The 27011-nt window shown below is 49.2% G+C and overlaps 1 protein-coding gene across 2 annotated transcripts in view; it reads right to left on the bottom strand.

Moving 5' to 3' along the window:
- clmpb (CXADR like membrane protein b) overlaps positions 1–27011 on the bottom strand; it is a 53235-nt gene that overhangs the window by 6428 nt on the left and 19796 nt on the right. For both annotated transcript variants that reach the window (XM_047035616.1, XM_047035615.1), the window contains 3 exons: positions 4563–4720; positions 2210–2411; positions 293–460 (listed from right to left, as the gene is read on the bottom strand). In XM_047035616.1, the coding sequence (XP_046891572.1) occupies positions 293–460; positions 2210–2411; positions 4563–4682 (490 nt within the window). In that variant the 5' untranslated portion in view covers positions 4683–4720. The remainder of the gene's footprint in view (positions 1–292; positions 461–2209; positions 2412–4562; positions 4721–27011) is intronic.

The raw sequence follows: 27011 nt of genomic DNA, 5'->3' as shown, positions 1-27011 counted from the left end.
ATTTGGAGGTTTTCGTCTGGGCCCAGCGCGTGCCACCGCTAATGACGCTTGGGCACGGGGAAATAGGTGGCAAAGCTGGCAAGGTAACGGAGGTGCGTTATGCGCCTCAGGGGATTTACTTGTCGGTTGAAGGGGACACACGATCACCATGCGTGTCCTCTCCGTTAGAAAGCCACGATGGGGAACGAGTCTGAGCGCAGGTGTGTTCATGGGGGTTGCAGGCGTTCTCACCGCGCGCGTTGTCGTGTCAAGGGGGACGGATGCCGTTTACACGCCGCAGTCATCCTCTTACCTATCAGTGCCAGAGGGGGGAGTTTTCCCACGCTCTTGCCCTTGTCCAGGACCCTCTCCCACTTGTAGCTGATGGGGTCAGAGCCGTCGCTGGACTTGCAGCTCAGCTTGACGTCGCTGCCCTCCAGCAGTTTACCGTCCATCCAGCATCGCGGTTTGGAAGGCTTGACTGTGGGACACAACAAACAGCAAAGGCTTAACCACGCCTGCATGGCTCCCCACGTGAAACAGCCCCAGGGTTGGCAAGCGGACGACAATGAGAGATACTCGATCGGAGGTGGTTTTTAATGAGGGGCTGGTCATTGCTGCTGCAGGTGGGATCCAGCAGCAAGGCAATACACAACAATAAAATAACAAACAATAAATAAATAACAAAAATAGCAGTGGAGTACATAGAGACCAGCCTGAGGAGAGGCAGCAGATCCCATCAACAGAGCTTGTTGTCCGAGGCCTATGTCAAAGGGCCTCAGGTCTGAATCGAGGTCTGACGGCCTGCAGTCAGTTTGCATCTCCAGGTCAGACGTCCACTAGCCTGAGGAATCAGAGCAATAGATGGCCCGCCCTGCCCTGGGCTCTTGTGGCTCTTTATAGAACAGCTGCTCCCTCTCTCCCCAACCCCCCCCCCCCCCCCCATCTCTGTATCCGTCCGCTGGTGCACTTCCACAAAGACCAGTCAGCTCCCGTGGCCAGTAAGGGATGTGATGAGAGGGATAAGGGGAGTGCAGGGGCTTCTGCCGTGCATCTCACAGCTCTGTCAGGGCCAGTTAGGGCTAACTGTCGCAGAAACAGTGCACGCACACACACAAACACATACACATATATACACACACGCTCAGGCTCAGGACCACGACCAGCCAGCCAGCCAGCCGCCAGCTACGCTGCCAACCCATTATCTTAGCGTCGGGAGCGAGGGAGAAATGCAAATGTTCTTCTCTCAAAATCGAAAGTGTCACCGCAAAGCTGAGGGCAATTTGTAAAAATCGTGGCGCTAACTCACTGAAATGTCTTTATGGAGAAGAAGGAGGGTGGGGGGGGGGGGGGGGATAGAGGGGGGAAGGATTAAGAGACTGTTCCATTAAAGAACCAATAACCGCCGGTTCAGCTAATCTCCCATGATGTTTTAATAAATCGGCTGCTTTGTGACATTGAGAATGATCTTGCTCGTCCCTTTGGATTCCTAGGCAGGCTTTGTGGAGCTGCTGCTCTCCATTCGCTGTCTGTCCTTCAAAGCCGTTTGGCTGCTCAAGATACGCAGAGATGAATTTACCACTGCGCAAGTTAAAACTAAGCCATTTTTAAACCGATCTGCCAAAGCCGCTGTGTATTGCGCCGAAGGAAAAACAAAGGAGAAAGGAGGAGAAAAAGAGAACCACAATGGCGTCTTTGCTACGGCTAATGCAGTCCAACTGGCTTTGTCATCCTTCTGAAGGCTGAATGACAGCACGGATCTCCTCACATATTCATAATTGAAAACAGATCAACGCTACTTAATTCACATTTGGAGGCACGTCTGCAGTTTATTCCATGACCGCAAACTTTTTTGTTCCTAAAATCATTATGCAATATAACTCATTAATGATTTTGTACAAAGTTGACAAGTTGAGGTCAAGTTCCAATGTCTATAATCTATCTCATTCTGCCACATTGACGACCACATTAACTTTATTGGCTCCATAACTTGTAGTCAAAGACTACAGTGCTCATCTAAACAACCAAAAGAACCCAAACAAAAGCAGACAACAGCAACCGGGCAAATTGGATCACTCCGTCTGAATAAAATTGAATCATTAGATCGGTTAGCATGACGGAGGAAATGCACTAGGCTAATCGGCAAGTGATTACGTGTTAGTGTGTGTGAGAGAGAGAGAGAGAGAGAGAGAGAGAGAGAGAGAGAGAGAGAGAGAGAGAGCAGACTCACCCAGCACTATGAGGTTGACCTGGCCCCAGTGGTACTTGCCCCCTGTCTTGACCTTACAGTGGTACTCCCCAGAGTCGGTCAGCAGCAGGTCACCAATGAGCAGGGAGGCATCCCCGTTCAGGTAGTCCCCTGCAAAGGCCAGACGGTTGGCGTCGCCCATCACCTCGTTGGTGTACACCTGACCTCCAAAGAACGTGATGATCTGGACGGGGAGTGGGGGACAGAAAGAGAGAGAGGGAGAGAGCGAGAGAGTGAGAGAGAGAGAGACATTGTAAAGCAACTTTCGATCTTTTCTTTTCTACGTCAGTAACCGCCAACGCTGTCCGGAAATCTCCCTGGAGTCTGGCTAAGACCTCAAGATCCTCTCCCTCTCTCTCTCTCTCTCTCTCTCTCTCTCTCTCTGCGTCGTTTTGTGTTGCTATGAACAAGCACAAACTGGCTGTCACACCAGCCTATTACTCTAAGCTAGTGAGAGCCTGCAGATGGGGACTGCTAAACGCTCGTGCCACAGCACATCAGTGCCACAGGAGCTGGGCCTACCTGCTGTGCTCGCAGGTGACGGACTGGCCCTTTACACACAGGGGCACGCTCACCCGGAGCCCTGCACGCGCTCAAGCACATACACACACGTACACGCTCACTAGTACACACAGCAAGACTCACCCACGGACGCTGACTATCTCTCTCTCTCTCTCTCTGTCTATCCCCTCTCTCTCTCTCTCTCTCTCTCTCTCTCTCTCTCTCTCTCTGTATTCCAACATTCCAACTCTGACATAAACACCCACACAAACAGACTTGTCGCTCACACACACACACACACACAGGCCTGCCACAGGCACACTGTGACATAGCGCTGGCACCTTCACTGAGATGGGTAAGTTACTATGCACAAGCCTATGGGCACACGTCTGCTGTTCTCATGAATTTTGGATGTTGAGAGCATACTTACAGGTGAGTGTGTCTGTATGTTTGTGCTGGTGGCTGTGTTTTCAGCTCATTTCAGAACATATGTTTATGAGGGCAAGCAAGTGACCGGAATTGTGTGGAAAAGCAATGAATGGAGCATCAACAGCAGTACTTCTTTCTGCTTGGAAGGCCTGGGGATAAGGGCCTAAGGCTATTAGCATTCGTATGGGCTGTTAGCATTAGCGTTAGCATGACACAGGGCTCTGTGATGGCTCTGGCCTTCAGGCCCCTGGCACATGTAGCCTGTACGCTTAGTAACAGAGGCTAAATGTTGACAAGCTGCTCTCTTCCATTGAAAACCCACCTTCCAGTGGAAACCAAACAATGATTTATTCATTCCGCCACTGGCGTAGTCTCATTCCTAATCAAATTTTCAGACGTTTGATTTTAATTAATGGCGCCTTCAATGTTATCGCCCGCGTTAAATATTCAATATGATGTGCCAGCCCCTCAGAAATATCAAAGCGTTAGACATTTGTTTCTCCCCCCTTCTTTCATTCCTCTTCTCCTAGCCCCTCTCTATTTTCTCGCCGAACCAAATCTCGCTATGCTAATCAACAGAGCGCCGTGCTAACAAAGGACTTAAAAAAAGAGAGAACATCTCTTTCTTCTGACGAGGGCTGTAGAGATTTCACAGTTCTCCCTGTTATCAGATACTACGTTTCATTTGGAGAAGAAAAAAAAAGAGTTCTACAAAGCAACGCAGAGGCAGATCATGTAACATCCTCTCAGAGTTGTGAGACATGAAATCAAATTAGGTCCATTTTAAGACTGGCCTGGATGGTAATTTAACCAGGTGATAGGATGGATCCATTGTTATTCTATTTAGGGCAGGCAGATATAATGTCGTCTAATTCAATTTCCAGGGTGTAGAATATCAAGGTATTCTGTTTTCACAGCTGGTGAAATGTTCATGGATTGCTTATGCTCATTACCCTGTCCCTGGTCGACTTTCAGCCAAAAGAATCCACTCACTATGCTGCCGTCTATGGATATCAGAACTCTCCAGGGAATATGGAAAAGCTAAGACACAAAAATATGTGCATCGCTGCAATAAACATGCTTTGTAAAGGACACATCATTGTTAGTTGGGGATGTAGGGATGGCGCTGGGCAGGATTGGAAGTAACTAGTTGGGAATATTTTGTGGTATAATTGCTTTGAGAAAGGCACTACTTACCAAGGCACAAAAATGGTGCCTTAGTAAGTAGAACCAATCAATTGTATTTGACCATCATATTGTCTGTGGGAAATCAATTGGAAGGGTATTTGTTTGTGTGAGGCTATGTGTCTGTTTTCGATGTCCACGTGTGTCTGTGGGAGAGATATATGGACACAGAGAGAGGAGACGGCGGATATGTGAGAGGAGAAAACGTGAGACTCCTCACCACTCTCTGCTTGGAGTTGGGCTTCTGCAGTATCCACTCAATGTCGAGCGACTGCGGGTTGGACTGCCAGAACTGATGGTGACACGGCAGGGTGGCGTTGTCTCCCACGACCCTTTTCATTTCTGTCTGGGCGCCGGCCGTCAGCAAACTGAGCAGCACTATAGGGAGAGACAGGAGAGACAGGAGAGAGAGAGAAAGAGAGAGAAAGAGAGAGAGAGAGAGAGAGAGGGGAAGAAAAAAAGACACTGTCAGAACAGAAGTATCGCCATATACAACACATGACAGGAGGCATGACATAGATGGGGACCAGAATGAAACATACCATGGGGGTTGAAAACTGAATTCAAACTAGTTTGACAAGGAACAAACATCACTGCAAACACATGAAACTCAACCACCAGACCAGTAATTAATTGACTACGATAGACGCTCTAAGTAGAGCAGGGAATGGATAAAAACTCAACAAATAAAAAACAAGAAATTGAAAGAGAATTGTTCGTTTTTTTTTCATTATTCATGATTAAACAGTCGTTACAGTAGCACGTAGAGGCACAGGAGGGTGTGCGTAAGAGTGTGTATGTGTGGTGTGTTTGCGGGCCACAAGCCAGACTGTCGGGGCCTGCTGTGGTGGTGGGGGGGGTCGGGGGGGTGGGGTAATTTATTGGAGGATGCTGGACAGCCCCGCTGGCTTGAGTGGAATTAGACAAAGGCGTCAGGGGGATTTGGAAGGACCAGGAGCTCAGGACTCGAGTGTGTTTGTGTGTGTGTGTTTGAGTGTGTTTGTGTGTGTTGCAAAGGCCGGAGGGGAGGAGATGATATACGATTCCCCCCACCTGGTCAAACAGAAATGCAGTGAAAACAATGCAGCCCCCCCCCCCCCCCCCCCCCCCCCCCCCCCCCCAACATGAGCTCCCGAATGCGACAGATTATTTTGGAACAATGGCATTAACGTGACTACCGCATTTAATTTGGCCACTGTGGAAAGAGTTGAGGCCTGAGAATCCCCCCCCTCGCTCCTGAATAGCTTTAAATAAAGTTATTCTGCTCTGTCCTGGTTATGTAAATATTGTGACATCTTCTTTTCATTACATGCTGGACTGTCGCTTAATAGGTGCTGAGCCGTTCAAGAAATCCCCTCAGAGGTTTAGAACTAAATATACCGCATGTTATACATACTGGTGTACTAACACCACACAAAGACAAGCCCAGGCATCAGAGTGTTATGTCTGGGGTTGAGTGTTTCAACTGACAACCATTGGTTGGAAGAAAGCCTTCGTGCTTAATGACGTCAATTCCGAGTTGTCCTACGTTCTGCAGACGACCATGTGTGACGAACGCATCAGCGTCGGGAGCCACGCGAGCTTGACTCGCCCTCGGGAACTGGAGCCAAGTGGCGTCGGAGCCAACGACAAAAGCTCCCTCCGAGACGTCAAACGTGACTCGACACGAGGCTGTGGTCCAGGAAACACGTGCTGGAAATGAACCGCGCGTTCAACAGTTCCTGATTCACAGCGACAACACTCTGGCTTGACTCGCAAAGATGACATCACTCGGGTTGACTCCCCCAAATCTCCGGAAGTTTCCTTCCTTGCTTAAGATTGGCCACGACACCCCGGGGCACTGAAACAGTAGGTGCAATCCATCTCGAGTCACAGCTCCGATGCAACCCAAGATGCCCTCCCTGACTGGCACCCTCCCTCTCCAGAGGGAACCGCACAGAGGGAGGTTTCCATGTGCCCACCACTAACCCCGTGACAGGACAAATTACAAAGGTCTGCCAGCTCTCGCCCTCCTGCTCGGTTCAAATCATTACTCAGCAGAAATAAGGACCACCTCTCCCAGCTCAGGAGCTCCCGGCCCCTGAAGGTATCCCCGTTCATGAATGTTTAATGCAGCATTTGCAGAGTCATTCATCTAGCGGGCTCCCCGCCGATATTAGTTTGGAAGTCAAAAGGGAAACCAGAGGAAGAGCCAAGAGACCGAAGGAGAGAGAGTAGGTAGGGAGAAAGAGAGAGAGAGAGAAAGAGAGAAGAGAGAGAGAGAGAGAGAAGAGAGAGAGAGAGAAAGAGAGAGAGAAAGAGAGAGAGAGAGAGAACCATAACTAAGAACAGTAAATGTCCTCCCTTCCCTGCACAGGTCTCGAAACGCCCAAGGAGGAGGTGAAGGAGACAGGGTCAGATGGAATGTCTGGTATGTGAGTGCGTGGGTGTGTGATGATAGCGGTGGTGGGACACGCCCGTCCGTTGGCAGCCCTGCGTCGGCCTGTTGGCCCAGGGGGTCTCTACAGCCCAGCTGTCTAATCAGTGGCCCCACACTCGTCGTCCTCACCCCCTAAAGCCGCTCCTGCGGTGCGCGGAGCTGATAAGACTTCCCATGGCTTCCACTCTCCCTCCGTCTCTTCCTCTCTCTCTGTCTGTCTTACTCTTTAAATCCTCCCTCCCTGCACTCCCACTACACCATGGGAATTGAAGACCAGGGAGACTTAGAGTGTTGCATGGGGGAGATAGCAAGGGGAGCCAATGATCATAGAGGGCATTTGAAAAAGGCGAGGTGTTGTGTGAGGGGGCAAATTAAGTCTGCAGTCCTACAGTATATCAGCCTACTTATTCCCTAACTTACAAACCACCTTGGAAGAGAATTATACTTGTTTACTGCCACGCATATCGTCGGGCTGTGTCCTAAGAAACTTTAATGCAAACATCTCATTACTGGAAGACCATTCCGAAAAGAGTTAACTCTCCATCACAAGAAAAGCAAAAATTCCAGAGCGTTTTTCGGTCATTTTACATTCACAGTTTAAGGTCTCAGAGCGGGGGGTTTTGTTCTGTGGAATGGATGACACAGTGGTTCCAAAATAAACCTGCATTGGAGTGTATTTGCTCTCCAGTTTGAATTGGCCTCTTTTACAGTGTGCACAGCTGGAATCATTTGGACTGATAGACAGCATAGTTTGTGAGATTCACTGTGTGGCATTCCATCCATCCCAGCACCTTATGGTGACATTGCTACGCAAAACATTAGTTTGACTCAGATAGTTCACTATTTTGCAGACTTTGATTCATGGCATTATGTTAGCAAAACAGTGGAACATTTCCAAGTACCCACTGACCCAAAAATCTGTTACCTAAAACACAGGCTCTGCTTCAAGGTCAAAAGAGTTCTACATAACAACACCACGTGCAAGTTCCCGTTTCTCTGTGACATTCTACAGAGACCTGCGGAAGACCATGTTGTGGAGGAAGACACCGTAACCCACGGCTACGAGAGGAGCTGGAGACAGCCGGAACGACGTCAGTAACCGCCAACGCTGTCCGGAAATCTCCCTGGAGTCTGGCTAAGACCTCAAGATCCTCTCCCTCTCTCTCTCTCTCTCTCTCTCTCTCTCTCTCTCTCTCTCTCTCTCTCTCTCTCTCTCTCTCTCTCTCCCTGTCTCTCTCTCTCTCTCTCTCTCTCTCTCTCTCCCTGTCTCTCTCTCTCTCTCTCTCTCTCTCTCTCTCTCTCTCTCTCTCTCTCTCTCCCCTCTCCCTCTCTCTCTCTCTCTCTCTCCCTCTCCCTCTCTACCTCTGTCCCTTTCTCCCTCTCTCTCCCTCTCTCTCCCTCTCTCTCTCTCCCTCTCCCTTCCCTTCCCTGGCTGGTGATCAATTCGGCTGCACACCATCCTTTTCTGGCTCAGACTCACGGCTCTTTCACCCTCAGAAAGGAAAGAAAGAAGCGTGTCATAATCAACAAAGGAAGAGGAGCAGGGCAGCGTGGAGCTTAGGGGACAGCGATAGACAGACAGGGGGCCCAAATGTGGAGGAACCCATTTCTATGAAAATGCCCTAGGGGGAGTTGTGCTCTAGTAAATCCTTCTCCCCACAGAAGACTGCAATCTTATTATAGAGCAGCCTGTGGGACAGCCAGGGCGCGGGGGACTCCCAGACGCTTGCCGACACGGGCCCTGGATCTTTCACATTGCCCCAAAGTCAAGCTCTGCAGACCCAGTCAGCAAATTGGCTTGGCCGGGCCCTCCGACACAGGCCGAGCCCCTGACTTTTGGCTCACTCACGCCACCGAGAGGATCAAGGGAGAGGAGAGGGAGAGAAAGAGGGGGGACGATATCTCCCTCGGAGCCTCTCGAGTCCTTCCACTCAGCTGCCTGACAGACACCCCAGTGTGGCTGATAGACAGCGGCCGCGACGAGGCGGCTTTACGGGGAGGTCGGTCGAGGGAGGAGGAAGACGGGTGTCGAGGTAGCCATCTTTGACAAGGCCTTGTTTGCATGGATATGTCTAGCCTTAGAAGTTCACATATAGGAGGGTGTTGTGTATGGGCGCTGGTGTGTATGACGCAGTACTCGTGTGAACATACTGTATGCTCTTTCTCGAATGCGTTCCAGTGCCCCCCTCCTGTCTCTGTAATGGAAACACGAGGCCTATCTCGCACCGACGGTAAATCAATGCCTCGGCACACGGAGGTGTGGATTGGTATATTGAACTTGTCAGGCGTGTGGCTATTCAAATACCACACTTTGTTAGTTACTAGGCTGCCTGGAACAACGCGCACAACCCGACATCCCCACTGAACGGTTGCAGCAGAAGGTGTCATTTCTGTGCTCTGCCATCCTGACTTTTATCTTGTGCCACTGACAGACTCATCTGGCAAGATCGGAGGGGGGAAGGTAAGAGGGGTGGAGAATCTCTTATTATAAGGTAGGGTTGGGACAAAGACAGGATTGTCTTCCGAGTAAGCAAGGCCTCATTTTTTGGGGGAGGGTATGACGACCATGTGTGAAAAATGCACATAGCAGCTTTTCGTCGGTTTAGGGACGCCTTCAGACGAGAACATGTTGGATGGGAGAACACTGAAATATTCAGAGGTCACTGTCTTGGGTGGAGGGGTGGAGTTTCAGCCCGATGTATACACCTCAATGCACCGCAACCTCCCGTCGCAGCGACAAAAACGGTTCATATGTAAGTGTCCCCCCCCCCTCCATCCATGGCAATGAAGTGAAAGACTGGCACAGAGGGAGGTAAAGCAGACACCCTTTTTTCTTTCGCTATCTCGGAGGCTTCCGAGAGCAAGATGAAGGGCTTGGTACGCTGACATCGTCTCGTAGCTCTGACGGTTCCCCAGACATAAGTCGGACTAGAGACACTAGTCCAAACTGACAGGCTGCAAAAACAGACCTTGATGAAAAGCTTTCAGAGAGACTCCTTTATTTATACAGCTGGGGCTCTTTTTAATTACCGCCTCTGACGGGCTAAATCTTTATAAACGTTCCCAGCCATCACGCCCCTACATTAAATCGTGCTCATCGCAAAGGCCCATTCTCCTCGTTTTTTGGTCCAACTCATGAATATTTCCCTCCTGAGGAAATCAAAGGCCGCTTGTGTTTTCTCTGACTGGAGGCTGCTCTTTGAAGGGATAAAACCCCCATAATCCTCCTTGCCTCGCGGCGTGGTCACCAACACCCTGGCTCTTCTGCCAACATGGTTTTTCCCCCCCCTTTTTTCCCACCAGTGTCATTTTGTACCACTATTACAGATCACAACCACTCTGAAGCATGGTGAGAGGCCCGGAAAAGCTGGAGTGGAAAACGTTTACCAAAATGAGGGTGACTTCATGTCCGAGCGGGGCTACAATGATGGATTCCTAAGGGTGTGGACTTCAGCAGGCGGTAGGAAAGAAATGGAGGGGAGTGGATTTGCTTCCAATATACTCTCTAAGACCTGGAGGAGAGCAGAAAAGAACAGGGCCTATAGGGAAATAAGGAGTGGGAGATGAAAATTCCACCAGGAAGTGAATAATGCAATGCCCTGTGGTAAAGTTTCACCTCCAGCAGCTCTTATTGGCTTCATTAGCATCCCCTTTAAAGGCTCGTAATTTGTGTCACATACAGAGAAAAGGGACGCACTCCCGCTGACAGACTCCCAAAATAGATACTAATCTGGTTTCCTGATGTTCACTTTGAATTCCCCCAAAGTATTTGGCATTTTCCTGCAGCAAAATAGGAAGGGAAAAAAGCTAACATTTCCCCCAAAGGAACAGTCTCCCAAACTCTTTCTGTTGGCATCATGTATATTCAAGGGAGACTGTCTTAGATGATGAGGCTGTTTTGTCCACCATTTAGCATTAGCACTAGCTGAAACTACAAGACACAGAGTGTACCAGATGTGTGGGACTCCAGACGTCCCTGTAAACAGCCTCCCGGCGCCCACTTCCTCCATCCACCTTTAAGTGGCTCAGTAAAACTAGGGCTCCACACATGACAGAATGGAAAGAGTGACTGAGAAACAGACCCAGCCCTAACACACAAATCCCAGTGATAGTCACTGGCTGAGTTTTAATTAAAACACAATTCATCATTTCAAAATGGATGTTCTCCATTTGAATGTTAATTGCGGCAATGCGTTCTCAATGCATTCTCAGGCTGCATTGAGGGATAATCGCCGGAAGCTGGCGTGGCGGTAAACCGTTTAAAGGGTTATTTTCAGGCGGAGAAAAAACGTTCCAAACTGTTTTCCGTAACGTGCCCGAAGTGAACAAGGGTCCAAATGTCACATGGTCTGTCTAGCACAAGATAACACTCTGGAGCTGCATTGTGGAGCTAAAACGAAGACCTTCTGTTATGTAGTTGCAACAGACCTTCTCCACATCTGGCTGGGCCCAAACAAAACAGTTTGCTTACCCCACCAAGAATCTCGACAAACCATCCCTCTTTTACAACAAGAGATATGGCTAATGTACTGTTCTGTGTGTGTCAGTGAGGGGCAAATCCCCCCCCCCCCCCAGGATTCTAAAAAGATCCGATACCAAACTGAACTGACACCCGAGACAAGCTTTGAGTCTTTTCAAAAAAACATTCAACAAAGAATGATTCTCCCTTGTGTGTGCAAGTGTGCCGTGACAACATTGGCAAGACTTGAGCAAGGCAAGTCAGCTATTTGGAATATTAAAAGAAAACGATTTCAAATCCTGTTAAGAAATTACATTTGTTCTCCCTGTTATTGGACTTACTTTTTTCCACAAAAAAACAACATTTTCTTTTCATTCTTGAAATTGGATATTTTCTCTAAGAATATAGCAAACTATTGTTTTGGGCTGAGCCTATTTCTCGCTTTGAGTGACATTAATATATTTTCCTTGGTGAAGGATAACAAAAAGTGAAAAGGAAATATTCATCATGCAGGACTTATACTGTAACAGGAAACTGGAAGAGAAACAGGACCCTCAGAAAGAAAAACACAGGTTGCAGGTTTGAGACTGGGCCATAACCCTGCCATCCAAACAGATGGTGTGACTGGCCGTATTAACCACCACATAGCTCAAGATTGCTTCACAAACTGTGGATACACTTTACTGATATGACAGTGTATTGGTGAGTTATTTGCAATAGTAGCTCATGATAAAGACAGATGAGAAATCCTAAGTCTGAGATCATTATGAAAAACCACAATGTCAAATCAGCAGCTTACATTATAGGCAAGCACACTCTACTCGTCCTGTCACGACTGTGGGCATAACTCTCTCTGAAACAGTGCACAAAATGGATGCCTATCTCTCCAGTTATTTATGCAGTCTAACTCCATTTGTGGCTGTCTGCTTGTGAAGTCCTCTCACATTGTAGGAGCTGCCAGACTTGGGCATTGACCTCCGAAGATCAATACTTAATAAGCTTTTGTTCTGCCAAGTCCGTTTTGCTGCAATGTGCAATTTTTTTTATGTCCATTAGGTGGAAAATAGAGCTGACTAGGTGTATGACCACAGGAAGTGGAATGTATTGTGGTCACCTGGCTTTCAAGTGATATATGCTCTGCAGCAGCGTGTGACAAATGAAAACTTCAAATGCTAACCTAGCTAGTATCATGCCACTGCCTTTGATGAAATAATACCCAGTATCCCTATTACTGAGTGTCAAAAAGAAAACTGTTTGCGTTTCTTTTAAAACAGAGTAGGAAACCAATGACCGCAACAAAAAATGGAAATAAGAAGTAAGCTATTTTTGGAGCAGCGCTAAGGCAAGCGCTTCAGACAAGATGGCCAAGATGGCCCCAATTTGGACATGCTGACGCTAACGTTTTTCTGTGCTCAGTAGGAGTGCGCTCCAAGGAAGGGAGGGAGGCGGGAGGTGGAGCGCTCTGAATGGTTCCCTGATTCCCCCCCCTCCCCCCCGCTGCTTTCTCCACGCAGATTTAATTCCATCACTTTTGGCTGCTGCCACTGTTTGTCACTGTCTGAAGCCCTGGAGTTCACCTGGGGTCAGACAAGCCAGTGGTTCTGAGAGAAACACACTGACTCGCTGCTTTGGCTGAAGCCGGGCAAAGAGGAGCGCCGGGGACGACAACAACAAGCCAACAGCTCCCATGTCGTACATTTCAGCAGCTAATTGAAAACAGACGGGACTCTAACTCGCTCTTTCCATCCGCCACGGCTCGCCGTCGCCATGCCGCCTCGCTGACATATTAGACCTGTCGCCGTAACGACCTGCGGCACGGCACGTGACGTATCGTTTGACTCGATCGACTGAGCGTGTCATAACCAGACCTGGGAAAGGGCACAACCCTGGGAAGGGGGGTGTGCGTGTGTGGGGGGATGGGGGTTGATCCTCTCGCTGTTTCATGGGAAATGGAGTCACCCAATCCATCCTGGAGGATGAGTGGGAAGGGCACGTCGATGGCAGATATCTCCCCAGAGGTGAGGAGGTGCCAGGGCTACATCAGACACTCAGGAGAGGCGTTGATTTGCGAGGTATGTGACAAAGACAAAGTGTCTGGCTGTGGCACCAGAGGGCCAACAGAAGGGGGCTAGACAGGGAGGTCTTGCGGCAAAAGATCCCATTGACTCTGGGAGGAACGCTAATGGCTTTGGTTACCATCTGTCCAGCACGCTAGCCTGTATCATGACAGCACTCACGAACCTGGCTGTGTTGCGCACACATACCAGCACACACACACAAAACAATAATGCACATTCATATCCATCACAAAGCTGTTAGAACCGACGATACGAGGGGTGGAATGGCTTGTGGCCACTGAATGGCTGTACTTGGTGGAAAGGCCAAGCCACCAAACTGCTTCAAGTACCAGTACAGTAAGTCCTTTCAGCTAAACATGGCCTTCTAGAGAGAGGTTCATTGAGGATCAACAGGCTCCCCCATTCTCTCTTCCGATAGGCCAACAAAGACGACAGCAGCATACACACAAACACACTGTTCACACACTGTGGGGCTGCGCTCGCACGCTTCATCAATGTGTTATGTTGTGTCTGTTAGGTTTCGCAAGTGTGATGTGTTTAACGACGGTAAAAAAACAACAACAAAAATCAACCTGTTTTCTCTTAGAATGAGGAAATCTGAATTGACACCGTCTCACACCCGCACACACCCTATAAATGTGGCTGCCCTTTTGAACTCCTAAGTGTGCCTTCCCCCCCTCCACCCCCCCCCCCCCCACCCCCACCCCCCAGATAAGGAATGCCCACGAGGCCACATGCGAGGGCGGAGGGGAGATTGAAACCAGATGAATGGAGCGATCGTGGAGCTAGCTTGCCAGACCCATATTTCACTCCCCTAAGCCTGATTAAAACGAGTCGCGGCATCGGTCAGGCCAAGGCTCTCTCTCTCTCTCTCTCTCTCTCTCTCTCTCTGTCTCTCTCTCTCTCAGTTGATCTGAGGAGGGTGTGGGCTCTAAGTGACACCGCAGGCAGAGAAAAGCAGGTCAAAGTTCAAAACCGCCTGCTGTCTGATTGGTTGAAACAGTCCTTATGGAGTTCGCTCTCCAGACGCAGAAACGTCGAGCTCCAAATTTCCTTCCGACTAAATACATTTACTGACCCTGATTCATATTTTCCAGTTATTCGCAAATGCCCATGAACTTAATTAAATGAGATTTTGCTGAAATGGGGTTTGGGGGTATGTGTCACCTTCTATTGTGTTTTTGAGGGGAAATAGGCACACTTAGAAGCAAAGTAGGCCACAGAGTGTGAACTGACAACTGACACTGCCAAAGAAAATGAGGGCAAACTTGCACATTTTCAGGAGAACGTGAGAAAAATGAAGCATCCTAGTTAAATCCAAGAGTCCGCAGCAGAAGATTGATTATGTGAAATCAGTTAAGAGGTCCTGACACACAATCTATGCATTCCACTCTTAAAGCACCATATTTTAAAGTTAATACGCATTCAATAAACTGTACATGAACCTAGCTTCAGCCGTCTCCAGAGAAAATGTAATACTACTTGCATCCATCAATAAGACAAGTTCAAATGAAGTGTAAAAACACATTTAATCAAACGAATTTCATAAGAACCGGACTGTTCTCTTACTGTGAAGAGGAATTACAAAAGTCTCCCTGCGTCATTGCAATGTGGCAGAAAGTTCCTGCATCACTTGTACTGGTCATAAAACACCACAGAAAAGTTGAGCAACTGAGGTTTTCTTGAACTGTGTTCTAAAGTGACTTGGGAGAAAAAAACAAAACAACCAAATGGCACAAGGCTTGTTTTTCCAGCTTGAAGGCCATGTTTAGTTGGCCTGTGGAGAAGTGTGCTAAACGCACCACGCGTTTGTGCTCGCTGTGTCAAGCGTTTCATACGCTCAGACCATGTGTGGTGGGACTGAAACCTACCCTGTGCTTTTTTGTATTTTCTATGCTTGGAATGTGAATTGTATGTTTGTGTGCACGTGTGTGTCTTGTGTTTATGAAACCGAACGTGCGTGAGCCATTAAGGGGGTTTTCATCAGTCGTCAGCAATGAGTCCTCCTGAGGGAGACTGCCTGCTATTTTCCACCCCCTGCTCCGAGACCCTTCCGTCTCACATGCAGCAGGTCGAACACACTCCCTCTGCCCCTCTTGACAATTCAGCGACGTAACTGCTGAGTGAACTGTGGCTTCGCTCGCAGACCCGCCTCGGAGAAAATAAATCTGGGATCATTTAATTTGGCTTTAACGTTTAATCCGTGTTTGTTTGGTCAACGAGAGATTCGTCTCATTAACTGACGCTGAACGGCGTCTTTCTGAAGAGACCCCCGTTTTACCTTCAGTTAATTAAAAGGGTTATTAAAAAACATTCAAAGACATCAGACCCTCTACACTCACTCGTGGGGGTGACGTGTCCGCCTTTGTTGACATGGATAGCTGCTTTTGCATGTATCTAACCAACCCCTTTCAACATCGTACACATGCGGCATGAACAGAACAACGGCACCCCTGGCACAGGTTGGGCTGCACTCGCGGTTGAACATGTGCTTTTCATGCTGCCGAGTTAGTGAGTTGTGGTTTACCTGCTGAGAATGGTCCCTATTAAACTCAGCCAGCTGTGCCACAATACACATGTAGCTAAGCGTATTAGCTAATCAACTGACTCTAGCTATCTAAAGGGGCGGGGAGGCTGGGAGCCCGCCTCTGGGGCCTCCCTCGTTCTGATTGGCTCCAGCCTCTGTGTGTATGATGAATCACCAACAAAGCCCCCAGCATCCATGACTTGATCCTCTGTGACATCACCGCGGGGACCCTGAGTAAGGAGCGGAGAGAAAAACACCCTCGCTATCTACTTTCAAGTGAACGGGAAGAATGATGATTCATTCAGACAAGGTGTATCTGAGGATACGTTAGAGGAAATGAGCAAAATCCATTTGAACAGAAGATGGCGTAGAGGCAAGAAAATAAAACCAAACGTGCGCCTTTGGAAGGGCGGGAATTAAGAGTCGTTGCCTCGTTCCGTCCTGGTCATCGTCCCCTCCTTCCGGCTCTTTCTCTTTACTTTGCTCTCGCTCTCTTGGTTTCACATGGTAATTGATTCCTCAGAAAGCTTCATTGGAATACGACGCGGCCTAAGATGAGTGGTCCACATCGGGATGGCATCTATAATAAACACGCAGCCGAGCCCATTTTAGCTCTGAAAAATCAGGCCGTGAGGGATGAATAAATGGGTTTATTTTAAGCAACCAAATCTAGAAACGTGTACAAGGCCAGACATGCTAAGTGCTTTGTCTTTTATGCATCAGCCCTTGGGCATTATTTTCTTCTTAATTAAAACGAGAGCAAGGTGCAGTAGGAGCCCGCAATGGTCTGAGTGGTTTCCCATGTTGTAACTCTCAACCAAAAGTTGTGGGTGTGTGTATGGCAGGGGGGGGGTTGTGGGTGTGCGATGCATACTTCTTTTGCCGTATCGCTGTGCTGCACTTCTGCTGAGGCAAGGACCTTTGTCTCAAGATTAATGAAAGACGTTTGGCTCTTTGGCGTTTCGAATCCTGCTCCGAGTTTGGAAGCAGGCTCGGAACAGCAAATGCTGTATTGCGCTGCTAGGACGTTCTGCTCGCTCCAAAAAAGCAATATTTTTCCCGTCTAGGTCTCTCTGTTATTTTCACCAGCCTAACAAATAAATACAAAAGTGTAGCTTTCTTTTATACAATGCCCTTTTCATTTCCCAGTGCTGATGAATAAGATGTCAAACCTAAAATGAACCAAAATAATCCACCCCCCCACCCCTGCTGTTTATTTGAATGGCAGCACCCCTGTTGGAGTTAGATGCCGGCATCATACAACCAGCCACAAGTCTTGTATCCCGAGAGACCTGATGTTAGTTGAAAAGACAGGGGGGTGGGGAGGGTGGGCTAGTGGGCTTGATTTATGTGTTGCCCCGTATCACGCAGTATCACACCGATCGGTTCCAAGTGCTCCGCATTTGTAAATACGTGTCATGATTGTCATCCATCTTGAGGACGTCTCCATTTGACCCTGTCAGCGTCCGTTGTCAGATGGCTCCTATCCCCAGGCGGCAGCCGTCGCCCCCTCTCCCGGCACTGAGCGCATCGTGTGGGGAGTGAGCAGTAAGCAGGTGAGAACTACAGTTCCCATCAGGCTGTCGAGTCCACCGGGCAAGACCACACACAGAGGGTAATGTAGTTCTATAAATACACATTGCCTATTTCTACCTCGTAGGGGGATTACATCTCCTGACAAATTGCAGGTCGAACCTTTCTTCCAGGAGGCCACGGAGGAACGGCTGCCTGAAGACTCACTGAGGAGTCGAACCTGTGCACCATTGAAAACTGTTCTTCCTCAGTATTCCACTGTTGGGTTGAAGCACATCCTAAAATGGATTCCCCATCCGTCCTGACTTTAGCGCCCCACTGGAGATGTGATTCAGGTGGGGGGGGGGGGGGGGGGGGTGCTGAAGAGACGTCCCGTGTCTATATCTACCCCCCCCTTCATTTTCCGACGCCCACCCATCCCAAAACCTTCGTATTCTGTTATGCATGCTTGTGCACACGGAGACTCAGACACACAGACGGGCACACACAAACACACACGCGCGCGCCAAACAGCGACTGCTCGGTGAAGGGTAAATAATGTAGGTGCCATGCATGGGTGGACCAACGCCAGGCTGATGACAACATTCTCCCCCAGATTCAATAACAAGAACTGATTCAATCATCCCTGGTTCTGGCCCCTCAGATGCCAGCGGGCCTCCGGTACCGACCTCGTCCCCTCGCCGGACTGGCGTCGGCGGAGGAGGCGAAAGTTTTCAGAGAGGAGACGACTCCAGCTCCTTTTAAACCACCGGAGCCAATCGCGGGGGCTCGGCGCGCAAAATGATCTCTATTCTCCCGCCGGATTAGGCCGGGTCTAATCTGCTCAGTGGCAGCCCTCCACGCCCCATCCCCCCCCCCCCTCCCTCTCAGCTACCCTCTCCGTCCTCCGCACGTTCACGTCTCCCGTTGTCCCTCAACGTCTGGATGGGCGATCGCCGTCAGATGCCCTGCTGAAAGAGGAGAGGGGGGAGGAAGACTTCACCAGACCCACCGTCTTCCTCCGTGCAGTTGTAGGTGAGTGTGGTGGGTGGGTGGGTGGGTGGGAGCAGATGGGGGAGGGCGGTGGATCAGGCCGCCTCTGCATGCAGATGACGAGGCTCTGGTGTGGATGAGGATGAAATGCCCCGGTATGATTTAATGAGCAGCGGAGATCAGCCGGGAGCGAGGTCTTAGGGTGGTTGTGTGGACACACATGCACGCACACACACATGCACGCACACACACACACACACACAGATATGGGCACACAAGGAATCTACAATTCTGCACACACAGACATATGTCCATACACACACACACACAGACACACACACTTCAGTAGAGCATTAATGCAGCCCTAAGCGCCTTGCTATAGACTTGGCAGTATGACCTTCAAGCCCCAATGTCCTTCCTCAGCCAGATGTCCTTCGTGACAAGCCTGTTCCTCTGTCACTCAAACAGATATGGGGGGTGGGGATCTGTCTACACGTGAAGACAGAAAGAGAAGCAGACAGGGAGGGTGAGTGAGAGAGACAGAGGGAGAGAGAGACTCAGAGAAAGAGTGTGAGAGAGAGAGAGAGACATAGAGAGAGAAAGGGAGAGTGGAGAAGGAGGGAGGCAGAGAGATGGACGAGTACATTCACCCATTCACCCATACGGTTTTATTACTTTTATTAGGGTTTGATTACTTTTGTTAGTTGTTTTATTGTTTTTATTGATTTGGGGGATTTACGCAAAGACTGCGGCTTGTGAGTTACATTTGATTTATATCAGTAAACCACAAAGACTGTGGCTCGAGATACCGCAAAGACTGCCGCTTGTATGTTTTGGATTCCCGCAAAGACTGCAGCCTGTGTTCAGAAGGGTTTTATAACTTTTATGACTTATGTTCTTGTTTTTATTGATTTTATGTAAAGCATCTTGAGCTGCAATTCTTGTATGAAATGTGCTATATTAATAAAGTCTTATTATTATTATGAATTATCATTGCCGCTCCTGAGGAGAGCACAAAACAGCCTCGCACAGCTTGCACCTCTGTATCGGTACACTTTTCCAGTTTCCCTTTAGTACGTGACGCTCAATGTCATTGCCATAACAACGGCTAATGACATTTGAAAGGAGGGCCGCATATTGCAATCGAGGCCCTGCCAGCGCTTTTGAATGCTACTAAGGCTTCTGCGCAGCGCTCCTGGCCAGCAAGGTGCATGTGTGCTTGCCTGGCTGCTCAGGCTGATCAGCAGAGGAATGTCACTGGGTTTTTACCAGGAATTAATCTTAATGTCACTCTGTCTCCCACGCTTGAATGTCACTGCTTTTTAATTGGCCCACTTGCGAAATGGCAGTGACTGCTTTGTTTGTGACTGGAAGCCACGGATGGATGGGAGGGGACGACCGAGGTGACTGCTTAGGGGAGGGCGCTTGACTACTTTCAGCCAATGGGAAGCGAGCGCGAGCCGAGCCAAAGCGCGTTGGCTGTTGATGGTGTGCCACTGCGGAACGCTTTGGAGCGGGAAAGAGATGCCAGAATGTCTATTTTATACATGATGTGAGGAGGGATTAATAAAAGTGAGAGGCTTTTAGGCTTTGAGGGGGTAGGAGACGTGTAAATCTTGTTGTCTCAACATGAGGTGGGATTGTGTAACAGCATAACCATATTGAGCTATTCCATTACCAACAACAGTATAATACAAAGTTTCTGGTGCATCTGGCGATCATCATTCAAAACATACTGTATACTGTGTGATACACAGACAGTCCCTTGTTCCAGATTACAGTCAAGTATGATAATGTCGCAGGAAAGGACTAGGCCAGAGATCTGCATTTCTCAGTAGTTCTGCATGTAGGCATCCAGCCAGTCACAACCAGCTGGCTACGACCAGGCAGCCATAGCCAGCAAGCTACAACCAGCCAGCCATAACCAGCTGGCCACGACCAGCCAGCCACAACCAGCTAGCTACAACCAGCCAGCTGTAACCAGCTAGCTACAACCAGGCAGCCATAACCAGCTAGCTACAACCCGCCAGCCATAACCAGCTAGCTACAACGAAGCAGCCATAACCAGCTAGCTACAACCAGCCAGCCATAACCAGTTAGCTACAACCAGCCAGCCATAACCAGCTTGCTACAACCAGCCAGCCATAACCAGCTAGCTACAACCAGGCAGCCACAACCACCAAGCCATAACCAGACAGTCACAAATAGCCAGCCACAACTAGCCAGCCAGCTGCAACTGCATCCTGTGATGGATGACCTTCGGCTCTTCTTTGACCATGGCTAGATGCCCAGTCAGCACAGTCTCAGATGGGTGCCATCCGATGCTGTGAGCAGCGGCACCCTGCCCGTCTTCCCACACAAACATCTGTGGGTGGATTTTGTTTGGCAAAAGGTAACTGGAGTTTTAGGAAAGAGCCCACAGGGAATCTACAGCGCAAATGTTACTGGAATGGAAAAAATATATGAGATCAAATTTCCACTTTCCGGCCATAAAGGAGGTTGTTTTTTGTTTACTGTACACTCTAGTAGTCTCTCTGTCTCTCTCTCTCTCTGGATCTGTCAGCTACATGAACAAAACTCCGTGAAGGAAAGAGGAGCCCGGTGGGGATGGGGCGTGTGCGCGGGGCTCCCCAGTGTGTGATCTGTGTGCAGCCTGAAGATCCACAAGCAGGATGAATTTATCATCTAGCTGTGACTATACATGGCAATCAGGTGAAACGGGGGGGGGGGGGGGGATAAGAATATCCTAGGTCTGCCAAGAGACTGCCAGGTTCAAGTTCACCGAGTGTTTCATCTCAAGCACACATACTTGGAGACTGAGGTACTGAGTACCACATGCAACCCCCTTCCCCGACACACACACACACACACACACAGGCAGCGAAGCACATAGACAGGCACAGACGTGGACATGCACGGACACACGCACTGACACGGACACGGGCACAAAAACACAGACAGAGACAGGCCAGGACAAAGACGCACACACACTTAGACACACACACACACATACACACACACACAGGCACAAAGCCCTTCACGACCCTCTCCTTTGCCATGACAAACAGTGTACACATTCCTCCCTGGTGCTCCGGCAGAGCTCTTTGTTTGGATTAGCTGAGAGAGAGCAGAGCACTGTCAGTCCCTGTGGCTGTGAACAGCACACGTCAGCCTGCTGCTGGTCTGCAGCCCACTCCTACACACACACACGCACACGCACACACACACACACACAGGCAATCCACACAAACATTCACCTCCACCAAGCGCACAGGCACGCACATTCTGTCGCACACAGAGACAAGCACTCAGACACACACTCCGATACGTACAAACGTTCACCCCCGTCACGCATACACTCACACACAGACACATGCACACACACACACACTCAGCCACATACACACACATACACACGTACATGTAAACATCCACCCCCGTTGAGCACACACTCACACACAGACACATGCAAACTCAGACACGTCCACACACACACACTCAAATATGTATAAACATCCACCCCCATCATGCACACACACACACACACAAATAAAGAAACACACACACAAGCCTCCACCTCCACCAACCGCACACACACCACCCGCCACTCTCCCGGCCTTATACAGGCATGGCGGTGACCCATTGCCTTTCATGGGAGAGCTGGCTTCCTGTTATACTGTCCTGGGGCACAACGTTCCCCACTGGCCTATCAGTGAAACAGGAGGGGGTGGGGGGGGGCAGGGGAGGTGGCTGGGGGGTGAGAGAGGGAAGGGGGGGGCATGGATAGGTGGAGACATCGTCAGACGACTCCAATGCTCCCCTTCCCCTGCCCCCTCCACACCCGAGCGGTTCAGGGATCCACGACTTGAGACTAATCCAACGCCCGGTGGGGAAAAGTTCACAATGTGTGCTTCATTTTTTTGGCTACTCGCATGTTTTGGGGCTATCTTGTTGTGATTATCAGTGACCTATGCACTTTGTAAAGCTCTCTCTTGGAAGTCACTTTGGATAAAAGCGTCTGCTAAATGAATACATGTAAATGTAAATGAGTTGGTCGCCATTGCTGTATTTCATCCGCCGTTTTTCACAAGCTCAAAGTGTGAGTTTTGGATCACTTGAAAGCTGAGTGTGTGCGTCGACGCTGAAACATCATAGGCCCAGTTATCATGTGTTCCCACCATCCCCTCGTGCTTCACATCCTCGTGATAAATAACATGCGCACGGCAGAGTGTCGCTCCTGCAAATCGCCTCTTTCGTGCTTGTCCTACTGACAGACCCAGGGTATTTACGGGTCCGACAAGAGGTTCACTGAACAGTCAAACTCCATGGTGGCTTGTGGGAATCGTAAGAGGTCTCATTAAAATTGAATGATGGGTGCAATAGCACCAAATGTACAGACCTACTGACATACTGTTATGGGGGGGCATTAGAGATTAGTTCTTCACAAAGGTATACAATTTAGAACCCCGATATTGATCTGAGTCAAAAAGCCACTAAGAGGCCATAAAAGTGTTGTTTTAGGGTGATGGAGAAATTGTTTGAGAGTTTTAAATATCCGTGACTATGTAAATAAGGCTTTGGGCATGAACCAATGGGAAGTGGTCCTATAACCGTATAGAGGTTATGATTAGATTACGAAATCAAACAGAATTTGCATATGTAAATGACAGACACAGGGGCATTGGTTGTGCAATGATGTCACAAGGTTGACTGTGACTCATGTTCTGCACATTGTTACAGAATGATTCTAATGGGCTTGCTGAAGCATTAAGTTATATGGATAATGCATAATGCATGCACTGGGAGCAGCACAGCTGTATGCTGTCTATGCAACACACACACACACACTTGTTCTATAAGCTAGCAGACGTTCTTCCAGTACATTCTCTCCATATGCCAATGCCCTGATATCGACAGACTCTTCTGTGTTGGCCATGTTGAACTTGCTGCCAACATCCAACAGTGGCATGATCTCATCCTCAACGGAAGCATCGTTATAAGATGAAGGGTTGGAAAGAAACTAGCATCAAAAAGCAATCCTGGCCTCCTACAGAGAGTACTCTGTACGGTGCTCAAGGTCTGCATTTTAGCCACACCCACCAGGAAAATAATGCATGTTACCATCAGTCATGCTACACCGCAGTGCTCTGCTACAGCCCCCTCCACCTCCTCCTCATCCCTCCAACCTCCCTCGCCCCAATCCATCATTCCTGACGATGGCGGCCCCAAGGCGCTGTCTGGGAGCGAGCCGTCTCTCTCTCTCTCTCTCTCTCTCTCTCTCTCTCTCTCTCTCTCTCTCTCTCTCTCTCTCTCTCTCTCTTCCCTCTCCGTTTCTTTTTCTCTTCGTTTTACACCTTTTTAACGCTTTTTCCTTCCACTTTCCCTCCCCCCCATAGGTTTTCCCTCTTATACGCCATTCTGTCTTTATCTCTCTGGGAGCTGAGCTGGGGGGCTGGGTGAGGCTGTGGGAGGCCCAGCCCACTGTGCCTGGGACAGGCCGACACTGATCAGCCACAAGAGATAGAGTCGATCTGTCTCTCCTCCTCTTCTCTTTCCCCGCCGAAGTCAGAGCAGCTTTGTCTCTCGCCTGTCTGTGTAGTGACCAGCTGTTTTCTCTCTCTCTCTCTCTCTCTCTCTCTCTCTCTCTCTCTCTCTCTCTCTCTCTCTCTCTCTCTCTCTCTCTCTCTCTCTCTCTCTCTCTCTCTCTGTCTTTCTCTCTCTTTCTCTCTCTCTCTCTCTCTCTCTCTCTCTCTCTCTCTCTCTCTCTCTCTCTCTCTCTCTCTCTCTCTCTCTCTCCTTCATTCTCTTTATGTCTTCCTTTTCCTCTGACTCTGGGTCTGAGAAAAACATCTCTCTCTCTCTTTCTTCCTTTCTCCCCTCCTCTTTCTCTTTCTCTCTCACTCTCTTTCTCCCTCTTTCGCTCTCTCTTTCTCTCACACACACCCACTCCCACACTTCAATCCATGTGCTATTGTTTTATGACACCCCCCCCACCCCACCACCACCACCCCCTTCCTGGCCCCGTCTCCCTGTCCACCCCTGACTCATTAGCTGACAGCCACGGTGGTGTTCCTCTGATGGGGCCAGATGAAAGCCAAAGCGCTGTGACCTTCACATCGCGGCAGGGACACTATCAGCGACACGCCGTCAGCTCCCCGACCACGCCGTATCACACGCTCACACATCCCGGAGACCCCAACGCACACGTGCCAAAAACGCACACCACACACACTCCCCAAAACGGCGCCTCAGCGCTTCTTTCCGCACTAAACCGGTTCGCGCTCGACCTGCTAAATGCCAAGACGCCAGAGGTGAAACTTACGGGGGTGTGAGAGCCAAGGCCGCCCCCTCCCAGCTCAACCATGCACTGTGGAAAGAGGGGAAGGGGGGGGGGACTCCCGTGAGTCTCGTCCTTGGGGCTACAGCAGTAAATACAGCCCATCAGCCAGTGTTTTCATCAGCCTCAGGGACGCACTAGCGCTCCCTGTCATAAGGGGCCATCACTCACCCTGGTTTTGAGTGGTCACATGGGTCCCGTAGGGTCGGGTGGGGTGGGGACCCCAGCTTGACCTGATGGGGATCGTTATCATACTGCACCAGGCCACGCCCCTTGGCCGGACAAACAGGATGGAGCTGCGCAGGAGAGCAGAGTGGATGGCTATAGGTAACCTTGGGATGGTGTGCAGGGGAGGAGAAGGGGTGGGGGGTTGGGTGGTGGGGGGGTGTGGGCGTGATAGATGTTGACTGCGGCTATTGGCTGATTCATCTATCCTGGCTCCTTCATCTGTCTTCTTCACTGGATCAATGATCCGTCAATCAAACCATCATCCCGTCAGACCTCACCTCATTTGTGGGCTACTGTCAAAGTGAAATGGTACCGCGGTAAACAAGATCAGCCGTAAAAAACAACAATTATAATCAGCGGGTGGGAAAGAGGGGTGGCGATTATAATCAAGAGCCCACTCAATGCCATCATGTAAAGACCAGGAAGACCTGCAACCCAAACAATGAATGCTAATTCACGTAATTAGCTTAAATATTTCCGTCTTTCCATTTCTCTCGCCGAGAGAATGCTGTCTATGGTTCTAAAGAGGTCAACAACAAAAAAAAGTTCTACTGGAGAGGGAGAGAAAGAGAAAAAGAAAGAGAGAGTAAAAGCGACAGAGAGAAAAAGAGATCATGAGAAATGCTGAGGGGAATTATATTCAAAGAGACAGGGAGAAATGTTGTACGTGTTGCGGATGGGCCACCATAACATCTAGCTTCCTGTACTGCTTTGAACATGGCTAGGGCTACCCAGTGCCTGAGGCTGGGGTTAAAGCTGGGGCTGAAGCTGGGGCTGGGCCATATGCACTGAGTCATGCCAAGTGGAGAACAGGCACCTCCTCGCCAAGCTTTCTCCCATGTGGGAGTCAGTGCTGCCGGGCCCCGCCTAGCCCCTTCACGTCCGCCAACATCTGGCACCCGACCTGCGGTGTGAAACTGGATCCCACCAACCCGTCTCTCCCGTCTCCTGTACCCCAACGACCGGGCGTTTTCCAAGGAACGCTTGACATGCAGAATCGTACACTCTGTCTGTGTAACAGCTCCATAGGGCCTGTGAAGGCTTTACTGCCAACCTCGCAAGTGAATCACGAAAATGGGACCAAAACTTAGCAAAGCAATATGTAGAAATGTGATACAGAACAATCCTGTGGATCGTGAATAGGCTTTGAAATGATGAGCACACATAAGACCTCATCATCGCCATCTTTTTCTAAGCATCGCATAGCACTATTTATAGTATGATATAGTACGTATATATAACGCATACACGATAGAGAATTGGGATACGTGTTATTTAAAGCAATGGGAAAAGCCAGTGTGTGAACGTTAGACATGAAGAAAGTCAGGAGATTCTGATGTCCTCCATACTCACTGGATCGTTCGCAGCTTTGTCACGATTAACAAATTAGCAGCTATGCAGACAAAGCGCAACAGAGGTGTCAACATCAGTAGGTTCAACAAAGACTCAATGTTACTGCAACAGCCGAGCCAATTGCGATCCGATTGCTTCATCTGGGGCGCTCCAAGCGTCTCTCTCCTGTTCTCTTCTCGCTCTCTCTCCTTCTCTTTCTTTTTCGAGCTCTTGTCATCTTGTCTCCTGCATTGTTCTTAATGTTATCAATGACACTGTTTCCATTATTGCTCGATAACAGAAATGGTGTTTGGCAAAAGCCTGGCTCTGCTTGGCACAAGAAAAAATGCAGCCAGTGTGACTGTGAGGAAGAGGGGATGAAGAGAAAGAGAGACAAAGAGAAATAATTGGGACTCCAGTTCTGTTTTTGAGGCCTAGATCTCAGATCCGGCCTCCTCCCAGTTGACACAACACACATCTCAAGCTGAAACAACTTCAAAACCTACCCTATTCCCTTACCCCCTTAGAATGGACAAGCATGGAAACACTAAGAGCTTTCTCATCTCCCCGACTTCACATATGTAGCATTCTCCACTCCTGGTTTGTCCCCCACTCAAGTTGAGATCACTAAATTCACATCTTCTCATCAATCACACCTCGAACCCGACCTATGTTACTTTGTCTGTTTGCCTGGCTCCCTGCAATATCCATCTCGAAAAGCTCAAAGCGCCCGCGGGAAAATCTCTTTTGTAAATAGAGCGAAAGCAAATAAGAGTCTGATTGA

This window comes from Hypomesus transpacificus, chromosome 15, assembly GCF_021917145.1.
Source record: "Hypomesus transpacificus isolate Combined female chromosome 15, fHypTra1, whole genome shotgun sequence".
Taxonomy (NCBI): domain Eukaryota; kingdom Metazoa; phylum Chordata; class Actinopteri; order Osmeriformes; family Osmeridae; genus Hypomesus; species Hypomesus transpacificus.
Note: the sequence above shows the minus strand (reverse complement) of the source record. Positions and strands in the feature narration are given on the sequence as shown.